Source organism: Eretmochelys imbricata, chromosome 21 (assembly GCF_965152235.1).
Source record: "Eretmochelys imbricata isolate rEreImb1 chromosome 21, rEreImb1.hap1, whole genome shotgun sequence".
In the NCBI taxonomy this organism is placed as follows: domain Eukaryota; kingdom Metazoa; phylum Chordata; order Testudines; family Cheloniidae; genus Eretmochelys; species Eretmochelys imbricata.
The window spans coordinates 12,383,026-12,404,303 of NC_135592.1; the positions used below are offsets into that span (position 1 = coordinate 12,383,026).

Below are 21,278 nucleotides of genomic sequence, written 5' to 3' on the forward strand. Positions count from 1 at the left end.
GGTGGCAGTCAGAAAGGGGCGGCAGAGTTTCCGCGGAGGCGGCAATGCGGCGGCAGCTTCTCCGTTCCGCCGGCCGTGGGGGCAATTCGGTGAAGACGGGTTTTTTCACTGCTTGGGGCTGCAAAAACGGTAGAGCCGTCCCTGCACGTAATTAGGATATGTTTTGTACAAAGTATGTCTTGTAAGGTATCATTCTAAAAGTCTTTATCTGCTAGACATTAATGTCTCATTGGCTTGTATGTGCTATCGTTGTATGTGAAGTTATGAAGTTCAGCTTTGTATGTGTTACTGAAACATTGTGCATCGAGGGTAGCCGTATTAATCTGTATCCACAAAAACTGCAAGGAGTCCAGTGGCATCTCAAAGACTAACAGATTTATTTGGGCATCAGCTTTCGTGGGTAAAAACCCCACTTCTTCAGATGCATGTTGTGAGGTTCAAAACAGCCTTTTCAGGTACAACTGCCAAAAACAATGGCTGATTGAGGAAATGCACAGGCACCAGGGTCACCCCAGGAGCTGTGTGCAATAGAAACCTCTCAGAGATAACACCGCACAGTGAAAAGGAGGACTTGTGGCACCTTAGAGACGAACCCATTTATTTAAGCATAAGCTTTCGTGAGCTGCAGCTCACTTCATCGCATGCATGCAGCTGTAGCTCACGAAAGCTTATGCTCAAATCAATGGGTTCCTCTCTAAGGTGCCGCCAGCCCTCCTGTTCTTCTTGCGAATACAGACTGACGCGGCTGCTCCTCTGAAACACTCCACAGTGGGAACTGTTGGACCCAGGTCACAGCCAAAGACTTTCCCAGCCAGCGGGAAGAGGCGATAAAAGGGGAACAATGACCTCACGCTCCCTACAACCAGACACCCGGAAACACCCGAGGGACGAAGCTTGAGCTATGAGAAGTGCGCCCGTGTAAATCCAGGGGGGGTGAAGCCCAGGCAGCTTGTGCCTTGGGCATCTGCCCGGGGATTTACCGCGCAGGGGGAGAACTGGCGAAGCTGGGCCTGCCCAGCCAGTGGGCAACGCTCAGGTTGCCTGTTGGGTGCATTGACTCAGGCCACGTGCTGGGCCCCGGGCTCGCGCAGCGCGCGGCAAACCGCCTGCGCGAGCCCCCCGACAGGGGGCAGCCCCGCCCTGGGCCGGGGCCCGAGGCCACGCCTCCTCCGCCGGGCGACGTCACCACGTTCGCGCCTGCCCCCGCCGCTTCCTAGTCACGTGCCCCTCCCCGGATCCGGAAGTGCGCGCTGCTGGCCCCAGCTGGCTTCCCCGCCGTTGGTGCGGGGGGGAGGGGCGATGGCAGCCGCCGCCGCTCTGCCGCGGGGGCTCCGGGCCGCCCCCGCCGGCCTCGGGGCGCGGGGGAGGCCGGAGCCGGAGCCGGTGGAAGGATCCGAGTCGCTCTTCGTGGTGCTGGGGGCCGGCTTCACGGCGCTGAGCCACCCGCCGCTCTACGTCAAGCTGCTGATCCAGGTGCGGCGCGGCCCGCGGGGGGCCGAGAGGAGACTGCGGGGAGCCCCGGGGGAGGGGACGCCCGCGGGGGAGACTGGGGGGAGCCCCGGGGGGGGAGGGGGACGCCCCGGGGGGGAGACTGGGGGGAGCCCCGGGGGGGGAGGGGGACGCCCCGGGGGGGGAGACTGGGGGGAGCCCCGGGGGGGGGAGGGCTTCAGACGTGAGTGACCTTGGGCTGGGAGACGTGGCTGCTTTGGGGGGGTGCAGGGGATCCAGGGCATTGTAGGAGACCTTTGTGCACAGGGGTGGGCCTGGGGCATTTTGTAGGAGCGCTGGGGGGGGGGGGTGGAGGATTCAGGGGCATGGAGACGGACTTGTCTGTCAGGGGGATGTTTAGGGGCTTGGGCTACCGAAGGAGAGCCCGGCACTTTGGGGACTACGTGACTGTGTGAGATCGGGGTGTAGGGCTGTTCTGGGCTGTGTGTGAAGAGTGAGAGTTGATAGTGCTTTGCGCTGGGGCTGTGTAGGGAGTCTTGGAGAACTGGAAGGTATGGGGGGATAGTCGTAGAGTTCAGAGTGACTCCAGAATTTGGTACAAATATGAGAAGGCTGGAGCATGCAAAAGTTTCAGAGCCTGTTGCATGGTCGGGTTTCTACATGTATGATTGTGGGACACTGGTATGTCTGGGAGGGACCATGGCACATGTTTGAGCTACTGAAGGGTGAAAGCATTGTGATGTGCTATGTGGAAGGGGTAATAGAAGAGTTGTGTTGGGCGCTCTGTGAAACATAAGGAAAAGAGTGGGCCTTTCCCATTGGGTTGGGCTGGATATGGGTGGAGTCTAATGCCTGGGTTATATCTCAGAAATATGGCTTACTCAAGAATGTTTGTAACAGTAATACTGGTGTCTTGGCTTGCCAGGGTGCCTACATTAATGGGGTTCTTTGAGAAAAGGAGATGGGTTTCTTTAAGCATTGGGGTACCCTTGGGGAAGGAGTTTGTCTTTAGAGAGGGGGAGTAGTATCTTTACACTCAGTTTGGAATAGATTGGAGACATGGAGGAATACAGCTCTGCTATAACACACGATACAGATGATCACGTTCTTGTGATTCAGTGGCTTTGGGGAGTCCTTGTAGGAAGTGGTTAGTAGCTGACCGGTGTTTCTTTTGAAGGTCGGGCATGAGCCTCTACCTCCAGCCATTGGGAGAAACGTGCTGGGGAGAAAAGTATTGTACCTACCTGGCTTTTTCACATACGGTGAGTATATCTTAGTAATAGCTTGAGACCATATTCTGGAGGGGAAGGTGTGAGAACTGTCCACGTAGGACCTATTTAAATCAGCTAAAGTGCCCACGTTCTCAGTCCCAGTTACAATACAGGAGTGTCCTGATACAGCTGTGTCTTGTCTCTGATGTATACCCCAGGTTTCTGCCTCTCATACTTTGGCAACACTCATACACAGTTTCTTTTTCTTGTTAATGATACTGTTGAGTTCAACTGCAAGCAGAGATTGCTGCCTCAACATTGTAGTCAAAGCTTTTGGCTAGATCTATGTAACAGTTGTTGCAAGAAAGAAAAAAACAGTTGTTGGGAAGAGCTAAATCTTAAGCACACCATTGCAGTTTACTAAACTGGCAGATGTTTGTAATTTTACTAATGAGCTGGGGTTGAGATTATTATGGAGGTGACTTTACATGAAGGTCTACTCTACACATTTAACCACGTCACCTAACACTGCTATTCCCTGGCCCACTTACCACACTGTTCTGTTTTGTAGTGTAGATGGGGAATGTAAATATGGCTTATTGTTGAGCTAAAACTTAGTGATGAAGGATTTAGCCTGGTTTAAGGGACAGTTAAGCTCCTCTCTACACTACAAAATACGGATGTGTTGGAACTTGATCCTCTGACATGCTTATTTGTCGTGTAGATGGGCCCTTAAAGGGGCAGAAGTTTGCAAAAAAGGAGTAAAGAAGCAAGGGAGGGGAAGATATTTGCAAGAAAAATACATTTTAATTTCTCTCTAGAAGTGTATCCGCGTGCGAGAGATGTGGGAGTCACACACTCATGAATCCTGCTCCTAGTGCTGACCGTGAATTTCTCTGGCCTTGGGTGCATTGCTTTGCCTCCTTTTTTAAAATGGTCATAATACTTGAGGGGCAAGGAGTGACAAGTGTCTGTGTAAGGCTCTTTTAAAATGAGAAGACAGAAATGGATAGGATCCTGAAATCTGGCTTGAAATATCTGATGAGGGAAGGAATTCAAAATGCAGTAGCAATCAAAGTCAGTGAATTGCAGACCTGTTCTTGTGGCTCTGGGGATGTTAGGCATTGGGAGTTCTACAGTGTCTCCCCTTGTCAGATGGTCTATTTTCATAATATGTTTGCAGTGATGGGGGTCTTGTGATTTAAGGAATCCATGCAATGTTCCATTAAGGAACAAACAGCCTTGTAGAAAGCAAAGAGTGGGTGGGCAGGAACAATCTGTTTTAGTGCTCAGCAGATATTGGGTCAGATTCACCTCCGCTGTAATTCCACTGAAATCAGTTTTGTTACACCAGGGATAAATTTGATGCACTTATTTTTCTTCTCTTCCTAGCATTCAGCTGTTCTGTGTAATGACTGAAGTTTTATATAGCACCTTATTCAAAGATCTCAAAGAACTGAATAAATTATCATTCCTGAAATCTATTTTAGGTACTTATTTGGCCCCCATTATCTGAGTGCCTCACAAGTTTGAATGTATTTATCCTCAACACTCTTGTGAGAGGGAAGTACTATTATCCTCATTTTACAGCTGGGAAACTGAGGCACAGACTAAATGACGTGCCCACGGTTACGTAGGAAGTCTGGCAGAGCAGGGAATTGAACCTGGGTCTCCTCTCTTCCATGCTAGCACCCTAGCTATCCATCCTCTCAAACTAAGCCCTCTGGGCTGGAAGGAGGAAGAAACCATATGCAACAGACAAGGGATTCTTCACTCCCTGTCCTAATCCAATTAAAATACCTTAACTCTTTTAGTTAGGCAGAACATAATCAAGAGGTTTATTAGTCCAAGACATCAGAAGTAATGCTCCATCTCTAGCCAAAGGGGGTGGGGGGGAATGCTAAAGTTTCTTTGGCAACTAGAAGCAGCCCAGAGCTCTTTCACATCCCATCTGAAGCTTCTGTGGGTGATAAATCACTTGAGATACTATACTAAGTCATTTCAGGCAGATGCTTTAACATGCTTGAGTGTTTGTGCTGTTCAGATTGGAAGTTGGAGACTCTGCAAACTGTTGTGTTCCATTCCCTGCTACTGGGATGATTTGTGAAATGACACCAGTGTCCTGTTTTCTTACCTAGCTAGACACATTGTGGAAGTGGATGGGAAAATGGGCCTCTTCCGCGGCCTTGCTCCTCGAATCATCTCTAGCACTTTATCCACCGTCACCCGGGGGACTGTGAAGAAGGTAAAAGGGCACGTTTGTTTTTTCATAAGGGACCTAGTGGATCTAACACTACATGATTTCACAGTGTTGTTGGAACAGAATTAAGTAGCATGTACAGATGGTTATGGCCATGTCTGTATGTGGAGCATTAAACTCCCCTCTTTGTGCGTGTGCTCTGCTGAGAACCAGTAAGTTCTAGTCAGCTCTAAAAATTGCTCAGAAGCAAGATGGAAACAGCTTCAGCCTCCAGTGATTTCTCTCTGCATGCGCCCATCATTAAATTGGTGATTCTCCAGCTGTTTGTGTGCATGATTTTGTGAGAAGAAGGTCTTATGTACTGCTTCTGCTCCCTCTTCTTTCCATCCTCCTGATTATACCCTCCAGTGTTCTCTGTCCCTGTGGCTTTATGGACCACTGCAAATAGTCCATAAACCCATACATGCTGGTGATTCTCCTGGACCATATTTTGAGAACAGCTTATTAAGTGATGAGCAAGTTGCTTTTAAAAAGTCTGCATGCTCAAATTTTAGCTAGTGGGAGCTTGTCTGCAGTGAAGGGTCAGTGATATATGATCCTTAAAGTTCCTTATCGGGCCTGTTAGTCTTATCATTAGGCGACGTTCTTCAAAATTTGACTGAGACGTTGTTGATTTCATTGTCAGCCCTGAGCACAGACCAGTCATTGTTCACGTCTGTTCAGTTGCTGTGAATTTCATTTATTTTTTCTCCTCCCACCCCAGGTCTTTCCTGTGGAGGACATGGAGCATGTTTCCAACAAGGATGATGTGAAGACTTCTCTCCGAAAAGTGGTGAAAGAGGTTAGGAGCATTTTCTCCTCATTAAACCTTTATCAAATGCAGGTTCTGAGGGCAATCTCAGTTTATGAATATTGCATGTTAATGAATAATCTAGAGAGCTCACAGTGGAGACAAATACCCTAGAGGCTGAAAGCACTGGGGCAAAGCATACACATAGCTGGTATGGGTGAAATTGCTCGAAAAAATACGTTGTGAGTGCCAAGGTATTGACACTAAACAGGAGTGCACCCTAGGACCTGGCTGGTAAATATTTCATACAGATATTGTTGAGCAGCTTAATGTCGATTAAGTCCTGTGAGTCTTTTAAACTTGTTACGTTTAATAAGAGGAAAGGGAAAAGATGTGGGTGCCCGTTTTTCACTCCATATCCAGGTCCTCAGCATTCAGAATACCAAGGAGTGAAACAGATGCAAAAGTAGATCAGGAATGACAGAGCCCTAGACACAGCCTAGAAGATGACCAGGCTTTGAATGTTTTGGGGCAGTGTACTTACACCCTTGTGGTAGGGACATGGTACTTCTGTGATGTTTATGTTCTTTATAAGCCTCTTTTGGGGTCACTCCCCAGGCTTCAGAACATACTGCATAATTCAGCAATATTAAAATTGGCATAGGAGTTGTGTGTGAGAAACAAATCCAGTTAATTTAGCCCTCTGAAAACATTTTCTCGTGGCGGTAGCTGATCTCTTGTAGCTAGGTGATGATTGTAGAGTCAGTTGCAGTGAATAGGCCTGTTCCTTGTAACACGGTTAGCATCTTTAGCTTTTAATGTGGTATGGTTTTTTCCAGACCTCTCACGAGATGCTGATGCAGTGTATATCCCGGGTTATCTCACATCCCCTGCACGGTGAGTCCTGTTCCTCTGACCTGTTGCCTGATCTTGATTTAAAAGCTTAACCCCCTTGCCTGCCCTGAGATATGCTGGATATCCAGTTCTAGTCACTGAATTCATTGTGCTTGTTTCTGTTTTAAAAAAAAAAATTATTCATAGATTCGTAGGACTGGAATGGACCTCGAGAGATCTTCTAGTCCAATCTCCTGCTCTCATGGCAGGACTAGGTAGTATCTAGACCGTCCCTGACAGGTGTTTGTCTAACCTGCTCTTAAAAATCTCCAGTGATGGAGATTCCACAACCTCCCTAGGTAATTTATTCCAGTGCTTAACCACCCTAGCAGGAAGTTTTTTCTAATGTCCAGCCTAAACCTCCCTTGCTGCAATTTAAGCCCATTGTAATTCCTAGCATCTGAATCCATTAGAAGAGCATGAGCTACAAACTGACACTAGAAAAGGATAATACTCAGCATCCTAGTGATGGGATATTCAAAGCTTGGAGATGAGGCTGTCTCTTACAGCTCACTTGGTAGCTTATACTCGGACTTTTACAAATATAAAAGTATAATTTAGGCAGGCCAAAAAAGAATTTGAAGAACGACTAGCAAAAGACACAAAATTTACTTTTAAGTACATCAAAAGCAGGAAATCTGCCAAACAATGAGGTTGGGGAGGAACGGCACTTGGATGATAAGGTGCTATATGAGCACTCAAGGAAGACAAGGCCGATGCAGAGAAGCTAAGGCAATTCTTTGCATCGGTCTTCGCTGAAGAGAATGTGCGGGAGATTCCCACACTTGAGCCATTCTTTGCAGATGACAGATTTGAGGAACTGTCCCAGATGGAGGTGTCAATAGATGAGGTTTTGGAATAAATTAAACAGTAATTAATAGTCACCAGGACCAGATGGTTTTGACCCAAGAGTTCTGAAGGAACTCAGATATGAAATTGCAGAACTACTAATTGTGGTATGTAACCCATTGCTTAAATCAGCCTCTGTACCAGATGACTAGAGGATAGCCAATGTAATGCCAATTTTTTAAAAAGGCAATTACAGGCCAGTAACTGTAATTTCAGGATTAGGCAAATTGGTTGAAACTATAGTAAAAAATAATTATCAGACGCATAAATGAATGAGATTTTTTGGGGAAGAGTCAACGTAGTTTTTGTAGAGGGAAATCATGCCTCACCAATCTATTAGAGTCCTTTGAGTGGGGTCAACAAACATGTGGACAAGGGTGATCCAGTTCTTATGAGTTCTCCTGCTATTGGACAATGACCTGGAATCCATCGCTGCTATTAGGGGATGGCTGGGGAGGAGTAGTTGTTCACTATTCTCAGGATGATGATGGGACACTGTGGCTGATGGTGTTTTGGGGGACTGAGATTTGATTTCCATGTCATTTCCACCTCCCAGACCAGATGCCTATCCATTTAAAAAGTCATTGAGCTTAATTTGGTTCCTTGTAAACTCCTTTGTTTCTTTCCTTACAGTAATCTCGATGCGCTGCATGGTCCAGTTTGTAGGTCGGGAAGTCAAATACAGGTAAACAGCTCTGGCATTTGTGTTGGATGTTTAAAGCACAGGACTTGGAGTCAGGAGTCTTAGGGTCTGTTCCTCCTTCACTCAGAATGGAGGAGCTGAAATAATAATGCACGAGGTCGTACTTTGATTGCACAGCCAGGAATGTAACTGAAATCTGTGCTTTGTCTGGGGGATGACTGGCCTTGTGGCCGGCAGTGTCGTGCAGGGAGCAGAGAAGGCTGGGTTCTGTTCTGTTCGCTTCTTCTATTAAGTCAAGTATTCTGTCTCTGGCTTTCGCCAACTGTTGTAATACGTCTACCTGATTAGGCAGGGCTGTTCATAGGTGCACTCCAGTTACTCTGGATTTTTCCTTGGATCGCTGTCCTGACTAGACATTGAAAACAGCAAGGAGGTGAATTGGGCTGAAGGGTGCTGCTCCTGCTGCTTGTCTGGGGACACTTTTCCACGAGTCTGTCGCAACAGGGTCATAGTAGAGCATTGGCTCCGTTGTGATGATTGTATCTCTGCATGAACCATCTAGGATGGTCCAGTGGTCAGGGCAGTAGCCTAGGAGTTGGGAGTCCCTGGTTCAATTCTTGGCTTCACAACAGGCTTTTGTTGTGACCTTGGGCAAATAGCTTAGTCTCTCTGTACCTCAATTCCCCAATTTGTCAATGGGATAATAGCACTGACACCCCTCAGAGTGGTGTGTAAGGGTAAATATGTTAAAGATTCTGACGCTTTAAGTTCTACTGCTGAAAAGTGCTATATAAGAGCCTGGTGATGGTGGTGCATTTTCATCCCAAAAATGTAATAGGCTTCGAGTACTGGTCGCTACATCTGTGTTTAAATAGTGATTTCTAGCATGCTTTCCCCCAAAAGGGAAGAGTGGTTCCCCTCCTGAGAATCGTGCTAGACGGCTCATGCTAAAGACGTACCATAGCACAGTGAAGCCCATGTTGTAAGAGGGGGGAAAATGTCTTCAGCAGACTAGAGCCCTCCGAACCACAGTGTTTCCGATGAAGTGAGCTGTAGCTCACGAAAGCTTATGCTCAAATAAATTGATTAGTCTCTAAGGTGCCACAAGTACTCCTTTTCTTTTTGCGAATACAGACTAACACGGCTGCTACTCTGAAATCTGACAGCTGTAATTAGCACAGTTCTGATCCCAGTGTGGACAGAGCTCTGGATTGAACGTGAACCAGAGGACAGTTGCAGAATTGATGGCTTTCTTTCGTACACATGCACACCCTGACCCAAGTATCCCAGGAAGGTGGTGGTGGTCCCAGCTGTGCTTGCAATAGAATTATTCCCAGGGAATGGGGGTGGTTCTTTCTGGTGCTGGAAGATATCAGTGGCATTTGCAAGGCTGCTATTGCCCAGAGATCGTGAGCGGGGTTATGCACTCTGGTTAGGTATAACTGTTTTTTCCTCTCTCAACAGTGGCGTGTTTAGCTCCATTGGCAGGATTTTTAAAGAAGAGGGGATCTTGGGATTCTTTGTGTACGTGAGTCTTTGTTTAATTTTGTATTTTCTTCCTTAATCGCAAAGCGTTAGGGAAAGCAGTCAAACATCAAAAAACCTGTCTCAAGTCCCCTCTTATCTGAAACCTCCTTTTCCCAAGTGATTTCCCTGTCACTGGAGGCATGAGGATTGAGTCTTTCCTTTGTGTGAACACCAGTTTGGCCTGTAGGTTTAGGGGTGTGTGCATGCGATTCTGACAATTTATTCAATCAAAATTTCAGTGTGCAAGGGAAACCCTCTTGTATACATAATTTCTTTGATGTTGGGCCTCAGTGATGTAAAGGGACACTTAAAGCACTTGCTTGTACAACAGATACTAGTGATAGATCAAGTGCAAAAATGGAAGAGGTGCACTATTGAAATCAAATAGTTAAACCATGGGAAGAGGCACATTTCAAATGCCTGACGCACTCTGGATTGGAATTAGCAAGTGCTTCATACTGTGAGTAGGTTTGACTTTGCTATAGCAGTGAAGAATTCTGAAGACAATGCTGTCTAAATCAAACAGCGGTAAAGCTCAAAGGCGCTTCTGACCCTGTTATGAAGCAGGATGAATTGACAATGTAACTAAAGAGGAAGTCTGGCAGATAATTAAGGGTTTAAGCCAAAATTTCACATTCCTCCCCTTTTGATGTCTTATAAAACAGAGCCACCTGCTGCTGTTATTAGCAACAGTTGGGTAAGTCATTTTTTTTTTTATTACATCAATAATAGTGAAATAGTCTCTGAAACTGCAGGGAGAGGATTTTGCTCAGGAGGCTTTTGGTGTGGGAATTGTCTGCCCTGGGAAAGTTAGCCAGCACATTGTGGTTAAGATGTACTTTCTGATCTTAAATGATCACAGATTGTCATGACTGTGTTTCTCAACCAATCGTTAAATGCTGGTAATAGTCTGAATTCACAAGTGAAAATAGTCTGATGCTGGGAAAGGCCTACTCTGTTGGAGGTTGGGTCAGGAAAGCACTGAAGTACATGATGATCTTCTTGAAGACAATGAGCCTTTAATCATGTGCTTAAGTCCCGTTGAAGCATGCACTTAAATGCTATCCTGAATTGAGATGCTTTCCTGAATCAAGGATTTGGTCCCAGCTGTGTATTGAGTGGCATCCAGGTTTCAGTTTAAACACAGCTTTTGCCTTGTCACATAGCCACACATCTCTAGGAACTTTCCCATGCTTCTGCCTGTCTTGTTGCATTCTTGCTCAACAACTCAGCATCCTGGTGTGTGTGAACGTCCCCCTTGCTGTTTTTATGCCTCTTTCCCTGCTCATGCATTGCAGTCCACGGTCCTCTTGCCTTTGGCGGCTACCGTAGAGCAAAATAAGGAGCTCATCAGTTCTGCTTGCCATTGGGATGATTCTTGATGTCACATGGTGATGCAGCATTGCAGTGTCTTATGTTGCAGGACGTGGTAAGAGGAAGGGGAAGAAATGTTTGAAAGGAGCTCCAGTCACTTAGCAGGGCCATAGCCATCCATGCCAAAGAGTGGGTGTCCCTGCACAGCAGTACCTCCCTGATGCTCTCTGTGACCACGATGGGGAAGCTGTGTCAAAGAACAAACAAAAATATGGGGTTATGGCAGCTGTTTCCTGCGAATGTTGAACTACTCCATCAAATGTTCTGCACTTGAGAAGTTTTAAAGATGGTTCAGAAGAGTTTGTGCAAAATCTGTGTTCTCTGCTGCCCCCTGGTGAGGGGAAGGGCTCCTGTAGCAAAGTCTCTTACACCTACTCCCCTTGGAAGGGAGGGACAGATGTTTTTGGTAAAGGCAACTGTGACTAGAGGACACCCCGCTGCTCCTCTCTTTGTCCTGCTGCTTGGCCTAATTGCAAAGGCTGGAAGTCCCAGAAATTCTTCATCTATACACCAGTTCCTCCCACTGCTCCCTCTTCAGATTATCTCTCTGGTGGATCCGAACCACATTGAGCCAAAGGGGGTGGTGGTATTGGGGACCCCAAGCCCAGAAGAGAGAGCTGTGCTTCCCCTTAGCCTCTGCTAACATTCTCTTTTCATTAGAACCTGTACAGAGAGATGCAGGCACTAGGAAATGCTGTATGAAGAAGCTGTCCGTGCTCCCTTCCCCATATAAAATAAACTGTCTTGGTAACCCAGTTAAACTTAATAGCTCACAGGAAGTCTGTCAATGCAAATCCACTAGCACTAAATTCATCAAACTCAACTGGCTATGGGTTGCATTCGATGGTTCCATGGAGGCAGAATTCCATGTCTTCCTTGTTCTGCTTCTCTTATGTCGTAGCACCCTGCCTGCCAGTGTAACAGGGTGATCATTTGGTCTCTCTTCTCTGAAATGAAATGGTCTCTTATGCTGTTAAGGGAAAAGTTCTGAGCAAAGCCGATCTTTCTCAGATCCTGTTTGGAAAGCTATACCTGATTCTCTCTTAGGGCAGTAGGAGTTCTGATGCTACTAAATATGTTTTTGGCTTTTGATACATCATGCAAACTTTTCTTTTCCATCTCTGAGTAAGGATAGTATAAAGCATTATGGTTCTTGTCATAAACGTAACGCTAGAGATCCAGCTCCGTACAAAGAAAATGGGGGAAAGGTCTATTTACAAAAGCAGAGACCCAGTAAACATTACTTCCAGATGAGTAACAATGTCTAGAATCTTCCCTCCTTCATTAGCATTAAGCACAGCTGCATTGTATTTGCAACTATTCAGGGCACTGCCTTCCAAATTTTTCTTGTGAATTACTGTAGAGAGAAAATATTTTTTACACTAGATGAGTATTGTAAAACTATAAATTGAAACCAAACTATCTGAAAAATTAGAACCTTCACTTTCTCTATCATATCTCTTGCACATGTGAATTACTTCGCTATATGGCTAACCCTCTGTTATATATCCCTGCATGTATCGTTTCTCTGGCAAAATTAACTGCAGAATTCAAAGCTGCTCAGCCATTCATAGCACAGGATTCATTTAAAAAATATAAAAGCAACCCATGAATATAAACAAGATGGACCAAACCATGTTGTTCTGTTTAAATTTGTCTTGCTTCAACAAATGGAACAGGAAATCTGTTTTGTTTTGTTTTTTTTCCTTTCCAAAAAAGGCAGTCTGTTTGGGGTGGGTGGGTAGAAGGGGAATGAACTTCTGTGAATGAAATGGTCAGAGGAGGCTCTGTCAAGCTCTGGAAGCCCCCACGTTTCAGTTACCATAAATGTTCTAACTTTGGGAGGAATATTCTGAATATCTACTTTGGTTACTGAGATACCATCCAAAGCCTTTGTCACTGAGAAATTAAAATACATGAGCAATAGCTGTGTGTAGGACCTAGGCTAAAGCAATGGGCTTGTGCTCTGTTTCTGCAGACGAAGCATAAATTAAGTGGCTGTGGTGGCAGAGGCTCTAATGTAGTTGAGGCTGGTGCACAAATAAGGAAATTTAATTTTGAAGTGCCATTAAAAATGGGGGTAGTGGAGTTCTGCTATTAGGGTACCATGAGCACTGGCCTGCTCAGTAAAAGAAAGGCAAAGGTAAAACCAATGAGTCTACCTGCATCCTGATTCTTCACCATTGGCTTAAGTGGAATGCTTCCAGCTGCAAGGTCCAGGCAGGACTAGCTGGCCATGCCCCAGACTGTGTAGGGAATGTTCCATTAGAGGGCTCCAAAGCAGCAGAACTTAAGTGCGCCCTCCCCCCCCATAACTGAGCAAAGCTGGTTGTGCCCAGATGATGGGCAGTTTCAAAAGGGCCTTTAATGAACCTCTGCTGCTAAAGAGGGCTGCAAACTGCTCATCTTAAAATGGTGCTAGTGGCAGGAAAGTAGTTCCCCAAATGGTAAAAGGGATAGAGAATTCTGAAGACGAAATAAAACAGGAGGACTTGTGGCACCTGAGAGACTAACAAATTTATTTGAGCATAAGCTTTCGTGGGCTATGGCCCACTTCATCGGATGCATAGAATGGAACATATAGTGAGAGAGAGAGATATATACATACAGAGAACGTGAAAAGGTGGAGTAAGAGGCTAATTAAGATGAGCTATTATCAGCAGGAGAAAAAAACTTTTGTAGTAATAATAGTTTTTCACACATTCTAAGAGGGCCTTCTGCAAAGGTTGAGGAAACGCAGGCAGAAACAAACTTACCGAAAGGAAATTATCAAGCAAAGAATCTTGCAGAGACCTCAAAATAGAGATTAACCAATGAGATGGTTCTTAAGGAAGAACAAGTGGGGATGGGCTGATCATGGGATTTGAAGCCTTTTACTTATAGATCACTTGTTCAGATCCACCTTAGGTTGGTAGTGCCCAAAAGGCATCACGCAGCAACTATTCAGTGGGCTGAGGTGACTTGGTAGATCTTAGTCCAGTTCATAGCTGTGGAAGGGACCTACAATTCTAACTTCTGTTAGATCATTTCAGTCTGTCTCCCTGCAGTTGGAATCCCTTCCTAGTGTGAAGGTGTCAAGGGCTTTGTCTTCACTGCCAAAAGTGTGTGTTTACCATGCGGTGACTAACGTGTGTTAGACTGCTGTAAACAAAACCAAACCTCTTCTGCAATACAGAGAGCCCATGTTTCAGAACCAACCACCGCAAGTGGTACTGATGAGCCCCCTTGTTGTTGCTCTCAGCAGGGAGACCAAGGACCAAGTATGGGTGAAGAATGAATTCTCCACCCCTTGTAGAGATGTCCTTGGCTGGTCAGGGTTGAGGCCCATTTGTGTGTGTTAGTGGGGGAAAGGCAGGAGAAAGCTTTCATTGCCACTACCTGAGCTGTATCTGCTCTGTGAATAAGCAGGATTTCTGTTTTCAGGGCTGTCAGTTTGGCATTTTTAATCAGCAATAAGTGACTGAAATATACAATCAAGAACAAACCCAGTTTCCAAAGCCCTTCTGCAGTGTTCTCTCCCATCCCAGTTGTGGGATTCTGAAGGTAGCCCAGGAGACTTTCTCTGCCTTATGTTCATGTTCTTATTCTTTCAGTGGTTTAGTCCCTCACATCCTGGGAGACGTGGTCTTCTTGTGGTGCTGTAACATCCTGGCTCATTTCATCAACACCTATGCAGTGGATGACAATGTAAGTGGTGATTCTGTTGAACTGGAGTAGCAGGGGGTTTTGACGCCCTAGCTCCAGCATCAGGTGGTTTGTAATCAGACCTTAAAATAGAGGGGTTAATGGAAAGTAGGGTGCATAGAAATCAGTGAACTTTGGATCAGGCCCTAAAAGAGGGATGAAGATGTTATGTTCAAATCAGGGTCCAGTTTAGGTTGAGATTTGGAGGGGTAGAGATCAGGCTCAAGGATGAATTGGGGCTGGAGTTTGGGTTCAGACTCTGCAGTTCCAAATCTTCAGCCTAAAATGATGTGAACATCGCAAGCCCTTTTTCATTTTGGTCTAAACCCATTGGGCTGTGTTAGATCTATTGACTCAAATGCTCAACCTCCGCTCTTACCCCTCCCTCCCAAAAATATCGTAATGGAAACAGACTTACAAGTGGTTTTGATAGTTTCTTAGACTATGTTATAGCTGTGCAAAGCAGCCAGGTTTTGGGATATGAGACAGGTGGGAAAGTGTGATGAACCAGCCTATCATTAGAAACTGTGACTACATAGAAAGTAGAACCGGTTGGTTGAACTGTTCATATCCCCATCCCCCCATTCCCCCTCCCTCCCCCCCCCCGCCCCCGCCATGTACTCTTTACATTGCTGATGTGGCATATAGAATCTTTCTCCCCTAGTTTACTGGATCAAACATAAGCCAGGTTGTGAGTAACCAAAAGTTACTGCCATGTAACCAGTGACTGGTGGCCTGTATAAAATTAGGAAAGAGGCAGCTTATGTCTTAGTAAAAAGATGTCTTCACACAAGCTACTGCCATGGTTGGCACAAAGGGTGCCCTTGTCCATCTGTTAACTCCACACTCCTTTCTTGGGTGTTCCACGTATATGCCATATCATGGCTACCTCTGGTTTTCTGCCATTTACTTTACTTTCTCTTGTTCAATACGCTGAAACCTCATTGTGCTAAACTTTTGTGTGAGGTGGATTTAAGTTAAGGACAAAATGAGATGCTATCATCGGCTGCCTTTTCCATGACCCCACTGGTTTCTTCCTTTCCTCTCCATTGCAGTTCAGCCAGGCATCTGTGATCCGGAGCTACACAAAGTTTGTGATGGGGGTATGTAGACAGTCGGCACACTGCTTCTCATCCTCCCCCGCCCTGCATTCTCTGGTGTGAGAGCTCATGCATAGACATTTACAGGCGTGTGTGTGCGCACTATGTGTGGGTGCTGCTGTGCATGTGGGTAATTCTGTGTGCCTCCTTTCCTGTTTGTAGGTAAACTGATGTAAGCTCATGTCTTGTCTCCATGTACTGTGGGGCTGAGTATCAGAAACGCATAGGTCCCATTGACTTGCAGCTGTGGGTGCTCATCATTTCTGTAAATTGGTTCCAGTGCGTCTTTCCCAAACCATTCCGAATCAGAATGGGTGTGCTTTAGACCTAAAGATCAGAGTAACTTCACTACCGCCCAAAATGTTTTAGCAATGGCTCATATTTTTAATGTATTGGGTAACAGGAAGACACTACCCCTCTTCTTTGACTTACTCAATGTGACATGCAGCACCACTAAGCTTTCCTCCTCTTGAATATCACAGTCAGACCAATAATGTGGCAGCTCCTTGGGTAGAAGGAGCACAGAAGATGGGTCTTTGAGAAAAGTCAGTTCCCAGCCTGAATAAATGCTAGCAGGGATATGCTACAAAACTATCTTCAGCCAATAGCCTTTGTCACAGCAGAGGTTAGAAGTTGCCTGATGGTTGGTTTGTTAATTCTTTTTTCAGTGTGCTAGGCACTTCCAACTTGTCCTGTTGTTGCATGAAGCCTTCCTGCTCGACCTTATTGTTTCCTGCTGCTTTTAGAGTTGAGTAGTGCAGAAGGGAGCCGCTCAGTTTGGTGATTCTTGGTTTCAGATTGCTGTGAGCATGCTGACGTATCCCTTCCTTCTAGTGGGAGATCTCATGGCCGTGAACAACTGCGGGTATGTCTATGATTCTCAGGCCTAATGTTTTGTTCTCCATTCTGAGACCTTTTTTCTGTTGACAGAGGTCGACAGTAGTTTTCCATAAAAGTCTTAACATTTTCATATGGAACCATAAATTATACAGTCCCTTACAGGGTAAGGTGTATTCTCTGTCCCAAAGACTCTTTGATCAGAAGGCATGGACAAGACATGGGGCAATAGTTAAGGAAGGATGCAGAGATTATCAGTGATCCGATAGGAATGAGAATAGAGAGGGTACTAGGGAGATAGGGGCAGGAGGGCTAGACGATCAAGAGGAGAATCAAAGCAGGGAGGATGGGGGTCGGGGAGAAATGAGAACAAGCGGAGCTGTTTTCTTCAGCTCAGCCAGGCTTGCAACCCCCAAATACGCACACTCTCTTCACGTTGATTTCTCAGATGTGGAAGATTGTGAACAGAGGGAAACCTAAAGGGGAATGGGAGCCGAACCTTTGCTATAGCATTTTCTGAGTGACAGCTGGTTCCTTAGTGGGCAGATGGAGCTGGGGATGCAGATTTATAGTGCCACATTTTTAATGTGTCCCTGTAACTCCCAGTATTTGCACACTTCAGTTGTAATTGACTTGCACAGTAGGTCATGGTGTGAATTATTTATCAGTAACTTGGCCTTTAGCCTGATGCTGACACTTACTTACACCTAGTCCTGCGTGGTGTCTGCTCCCCCTCCCTGCACAGTGCTGCTTGTGTCCATTCTCCTCTTTGACCCTCTCTCTTTACCATGCAGGTTACGTGCCGGCCTCCCTCCGTACTCTCCTGTGTTTACATCCTGGGTTCAGTGTTGGAGACATCTCAGCGCTCAGGTGAGGGCTGCAGTGGGCAGTTTTAGTTAGTTGACGTCGTAGCCAACAGCAGGATTTCCCTGGCAGTGTGGGATTGGCCGTGTTCATACTTAGGCAGTAAAGGTCTCCTGGCCCGCCTAGCAGAAGCCCAACACTAGGTGCCGGCAGCCTGTCTTGTCTAATCTGCTTGGTAGCCTGTTGTTCAAAACTTTCCATCACTGTCATTCTGTCTCTCTAAGGTACTTCTATGGCTCTCATTACTCCCTCACAAACTAATGTATTTATCTTCACAGTACCTGGGTGAGACAGGGCAATGCTACTATCCCTGTTGCACAGATGGGAAAACAAGGCACAGACAGACTTGCCCAAGATCTCACAGGAAGTGGAGCAGGGACTCAAACCTAGGTCTCTTCAGTCCTAGGCTATTGCCGTCTAACCACTGGATTATCCTTCCTCTTCCTCATTCTGACCCTTTATCACCTCAAGGAGGAGGCCACTTGTGCAGGGCAGTTTTGGAAACTCTTGTGTTATGTTCCCATCTGATCTTGCAAGCTATGCTAGAGTTTGGCTAACTCAGTCTGGATGGGAGACTTCCATGGAACGTGCATCGTTGAAAATAAAAATTCCATGACACTTCTTGGAATGGTAGGGGAGCATCCTGCCAGATTCCAATTTATCTTGTGTTCAGCCTAAACAAGCTCCTCATTCCTGGTGTATAGCAAATTGAGGGGGGTGTGTGTGTGATCGTGATCCCTTTGCTTCAATAGATATAGATATATATCCTTTACCTAGCTCCTGGGGCTTTGAGATCCTCAGTTGAAAAGTCCTATGGAAGGGCAAATTATTAAGCACAAAGGAATGAAAACTTGCAGGCTTGGAATCCTGAGGTTTAAGGAGTTCAGTGATCAGGCCAGAAGATGAGCAGGGGTCACTGGATGATCTAAATCAGGGCTACATTGGTAACTTGCAAGAAGCGTGAGGTTTGTGCCCCGTTTGCATATCTACAGAATGTAGCAATTGCATGGTACACACCCATGTTTGTTTCTGCTTCTCTTGCCCGTTGGACAGAAGTTGCTTGAGCTCTCTAGCAATTAAAAAGATGAAGTTCATCAGAATCCTCACCCTTCAGTCACATGGAGGCACTGAGATACTCCAGTGGTGGGTGCTAGGAGTCATTCCCTGCTGTACAGAGGCTTCTCAGCAGCCAGTCAGGCAGCTGTGCTGAGGAGTCTCCACCTACCTCCCCTAACCCCTCTGCTCTTCTCTTTCCTAGGGGCAGTTGTTCCGAGGTTCCAGCCTGCTTTTCCGCAGAGTGTCTGCAGCAGCAAGGTTCCCCATTGACTAATTCTGCTTTCACTTTATTAACTCATTACCTCGGCTGGGAGAAAGGGACAAACACCGACTCTTTGTAAGGAACCCTTAAAGCCTCTTTTGATATTTTTTCATGTACATCTGAAGACTAAGGTGCAGGACCAAGCCACCTCCTGTCCAGAGAGGCCAGAGATGAATCAGCCTGTGGAGAGCTGGCTTCTGAACTGCAGCTGGGTTAAATTCCCTTTTTGGTGGTTGGCTTGACCATGACGTACCAGTGAGAGCAGCAGGGTGTTGGCTCTCTGGCTCAGCTCGCAGTTCTTGAGTCAGAAGGGACAGTCTGTTTGTTTAAAAGTGGATAATACCCAGGTGTTTAAACAGCCCAGCCCAGAGACACTATCGGGGATCCAGGTGCAGAGATGACAAGCTGCTTTAGGTAGCACATACTTGGGAGATTTTAACTGGAAAGTAGCATCGTCTGAATTTGCCCTGCTGACCGGATCACACTAAACCCTGGCCCTCCCTCTTTGTGCCGCATAGCGATACAATAAGTGAGCCTAAGCTTCTTAGCACTCTCATCTCCAGCCTCCGCTTTAGTGAACATCCTCTTTGTAAGTTATCGGTCTACTGAAGCACCTTATGTCTTGACGTGAATGTGAGTCGTCAGAGCCAGAAAGGGTTAAACGGAGCAGAGACCAGGCTGGGATGAGGATGTGTTAAATCCCATTCCTGGTAAAGTACCACCGCCAGATAACCAGTAATATATTCTGGGGGACATTTAATCAGCCACACACCTGCCAAGCAGCTCCATCCTGGCTTTGAATACCCCAGGCCTCCCACATTCAAGCTCTTGAAGGGTATATGAACACCAAGGAGCAAGGTGCTTTCCAAGGGGGTGTTATGGGAAATAACCTTATTAAATTAAAAGGAAAATGAGACAAGAACAATGAAGTCACAGTGATATTAATAAGACTAGAAGTGTCAGGGGAAGTGTTGGGGCTCGAACTAGAATGAGCAGAGCACTTTGGGGAGGAATATGCAGCTACTGCATGGTTAGGGGCATGAGAAGAAAGGCCTGACACTAATTGTGAATCAGCTGCAACAGGGATTTAAGAATATAATCTATGGGACTCCCTGCTGCTGGATATTAGACAACTAAACTTGACAAGCAAGTGTGCACAAAAAGAATATTCAGTGGCTGCTGTGTGAGATAGGATATGGGATTAGATGGACCACTAGTCTGAGGTGGCATATGTCCATTCCTGAACTGGCCGTAGCAAGTCACCGTGGTGACTCAAAGCCCACCAGGACCAAACTCACACAACAGCACCAGTTGCTGCCTCTGGCAGATCGAAGCACTGATACTTGATACAGCTAGACCAGAAAAGTGCCATCTTACTTCTGAGGTGCCAATCAACTGAATTTTTTAATATTCGTCCAATTTGCTAATAGGTAAGGTTGCTATAAAATTAATTGGCTCAACTTTAAATGTGAATGTTAAGTCTGTTAGCCGCTGACTAGAGTAGTGGAACAAACCTAAAGCAGGAAGAGTGGAGAGAATATCAGACAGTGAATTCCATCAGGTCTCTGTGCACTTCAGAGACACTAAGGTGCATGTGTTGGCATTTCGGGGCCTTGTGTAGCAGAGCTCACCTGGTCGCGGAGTGAGATTTATCCTACAGTGTTTTACCTGCATTCTGTGCTGTTACTAAGGACAGGCAGCTTCCCTCCATTTAAATCCCCATCTTGCTTGTACTGCAAAGCAGTCCTTTACATCTATTCCAAACGCGAGTGGTTTCATCTTCCTTCGCGAGCAAATGCATTAGTGATTGTCACAACGTTCCTAATGCACAATGAAGTGAGAGACGGCTGCCCTGTGGTGCTTTCCTACATAGTCTGCCCCCAGGGTGGCCAGAGAAAGCTCCATCTGGAGTGACTATGGTTCCTGAAATATGCAGGGATTCATTTGGTGACTAGGACAACCAGCATCTTCCATACCTAGGGCCTCGGGGTCCTGATCTGTCATTACTGGGGTGCTTCACTGGGACAGATGGGCTTGTTTCACACTTCCAAGGCCTGACCGCAGGGTATGTTTTGAGTGAGATGTGTAACTGAAAGGTTTTGCAGCCTTTGGAATTGTAGCTACTTCAGGCAAGAACCTCCCTTCCCACCAGTGTTATGGGATCAGGCCTAGCCTCCCTTTACCCCTCCCCCCCCTCATCCCCTTGATATGGTTTGTTAAAGAGGAACAAGAAATGCATGGCCGTATTCTATAACTGTGAGATTAGTTCCAGAGGATTTCACTGTAGTCTAAAATAAAACTAAGAACAACCTCTCTTGGGCTTTGGGAGTTTCATCATTGTCTTTAATGTGGTGCATTCATTTATTATTAAACCCCAGCTCTGTCAGCTTTCCAGTCATCTGAAGGTTCCTTATTTAAGGTCAATCAGTGTTATTCGAAAGGGGAGTGACTTCTGGAAATTCAGATTCCTTCTGTTAAGCCTTTCAGCGACTGATGTGAGTAGTCTAGGTATACACAGTCTTGCTTTCAATGCAGGGA

The 21,278-nt window shown here is 46.0% G+C and overlaps 1 protein-coding gene across 1 annotated transcript; it reads left to right on the forward strand.

The window, feature by feature from the left end:
• Positions 1 to 1,238: 1,238 nt before the first annotated feature.
• Positions 1,239 to 21,054, forward strand: MTCH1 (mitochondrial carrier 1). Its single transcript, XM_077839618.1, has 12 exons — positions 1,239 to 1,473; positions 2,627 to 2,711; positions 4,799 to 4,905; positions 5,624 to 5,701; positions 6,490 to 6,547; positions 8,027 to 8,078; positions 9,501 to 9,560; positions 14,531 to 14,624; positions 15,677 to 15,724; positions 16,519 to 16,586; positions 17,353 to 17,428; positions 18,681 to 21,054. The coding sequence occupies exons 1-12, from the start codon at positions 1,300 to 1,302 to the stop codon at positions 18,750 to 18,752; spliced, it is 972 nt and encodes a 323-aa protein (XP_077695744.1). The 5' UTR covers positions 1,239 to 1,299; the 3' UTR covers positions 18,753 to 21,054.
• Positions 21,055 to 21,278: the final 224 nt, after the last annotated feature.

Excerpts from the sequence above, each read along its gene's own strand:
- MTCH1 (XM_077839618.1), top strand. The coding sequence starts at position 1,300 with ATGGCAGCCGCCGCCGCTCTGCCGCGGGGGCTCCGGGCCGCCCCCGCC. Across the intron at positions 1,474-2,626 it reads ACGTCAAGCTGCTGATCCAG|GTCGGGCATGAGCCTCTACC; the intron begins GTGCGGCGCGGC and ends TTTCTTTTGAAG. Across the intron at positions 8,079-9,500 it reads GGTCGGGAAGTCAAATACAG|TGGCGTGTTTAGCTCCATTG; the intron begins GTAAACAGCTCT and ends CTCTCTCAACAG.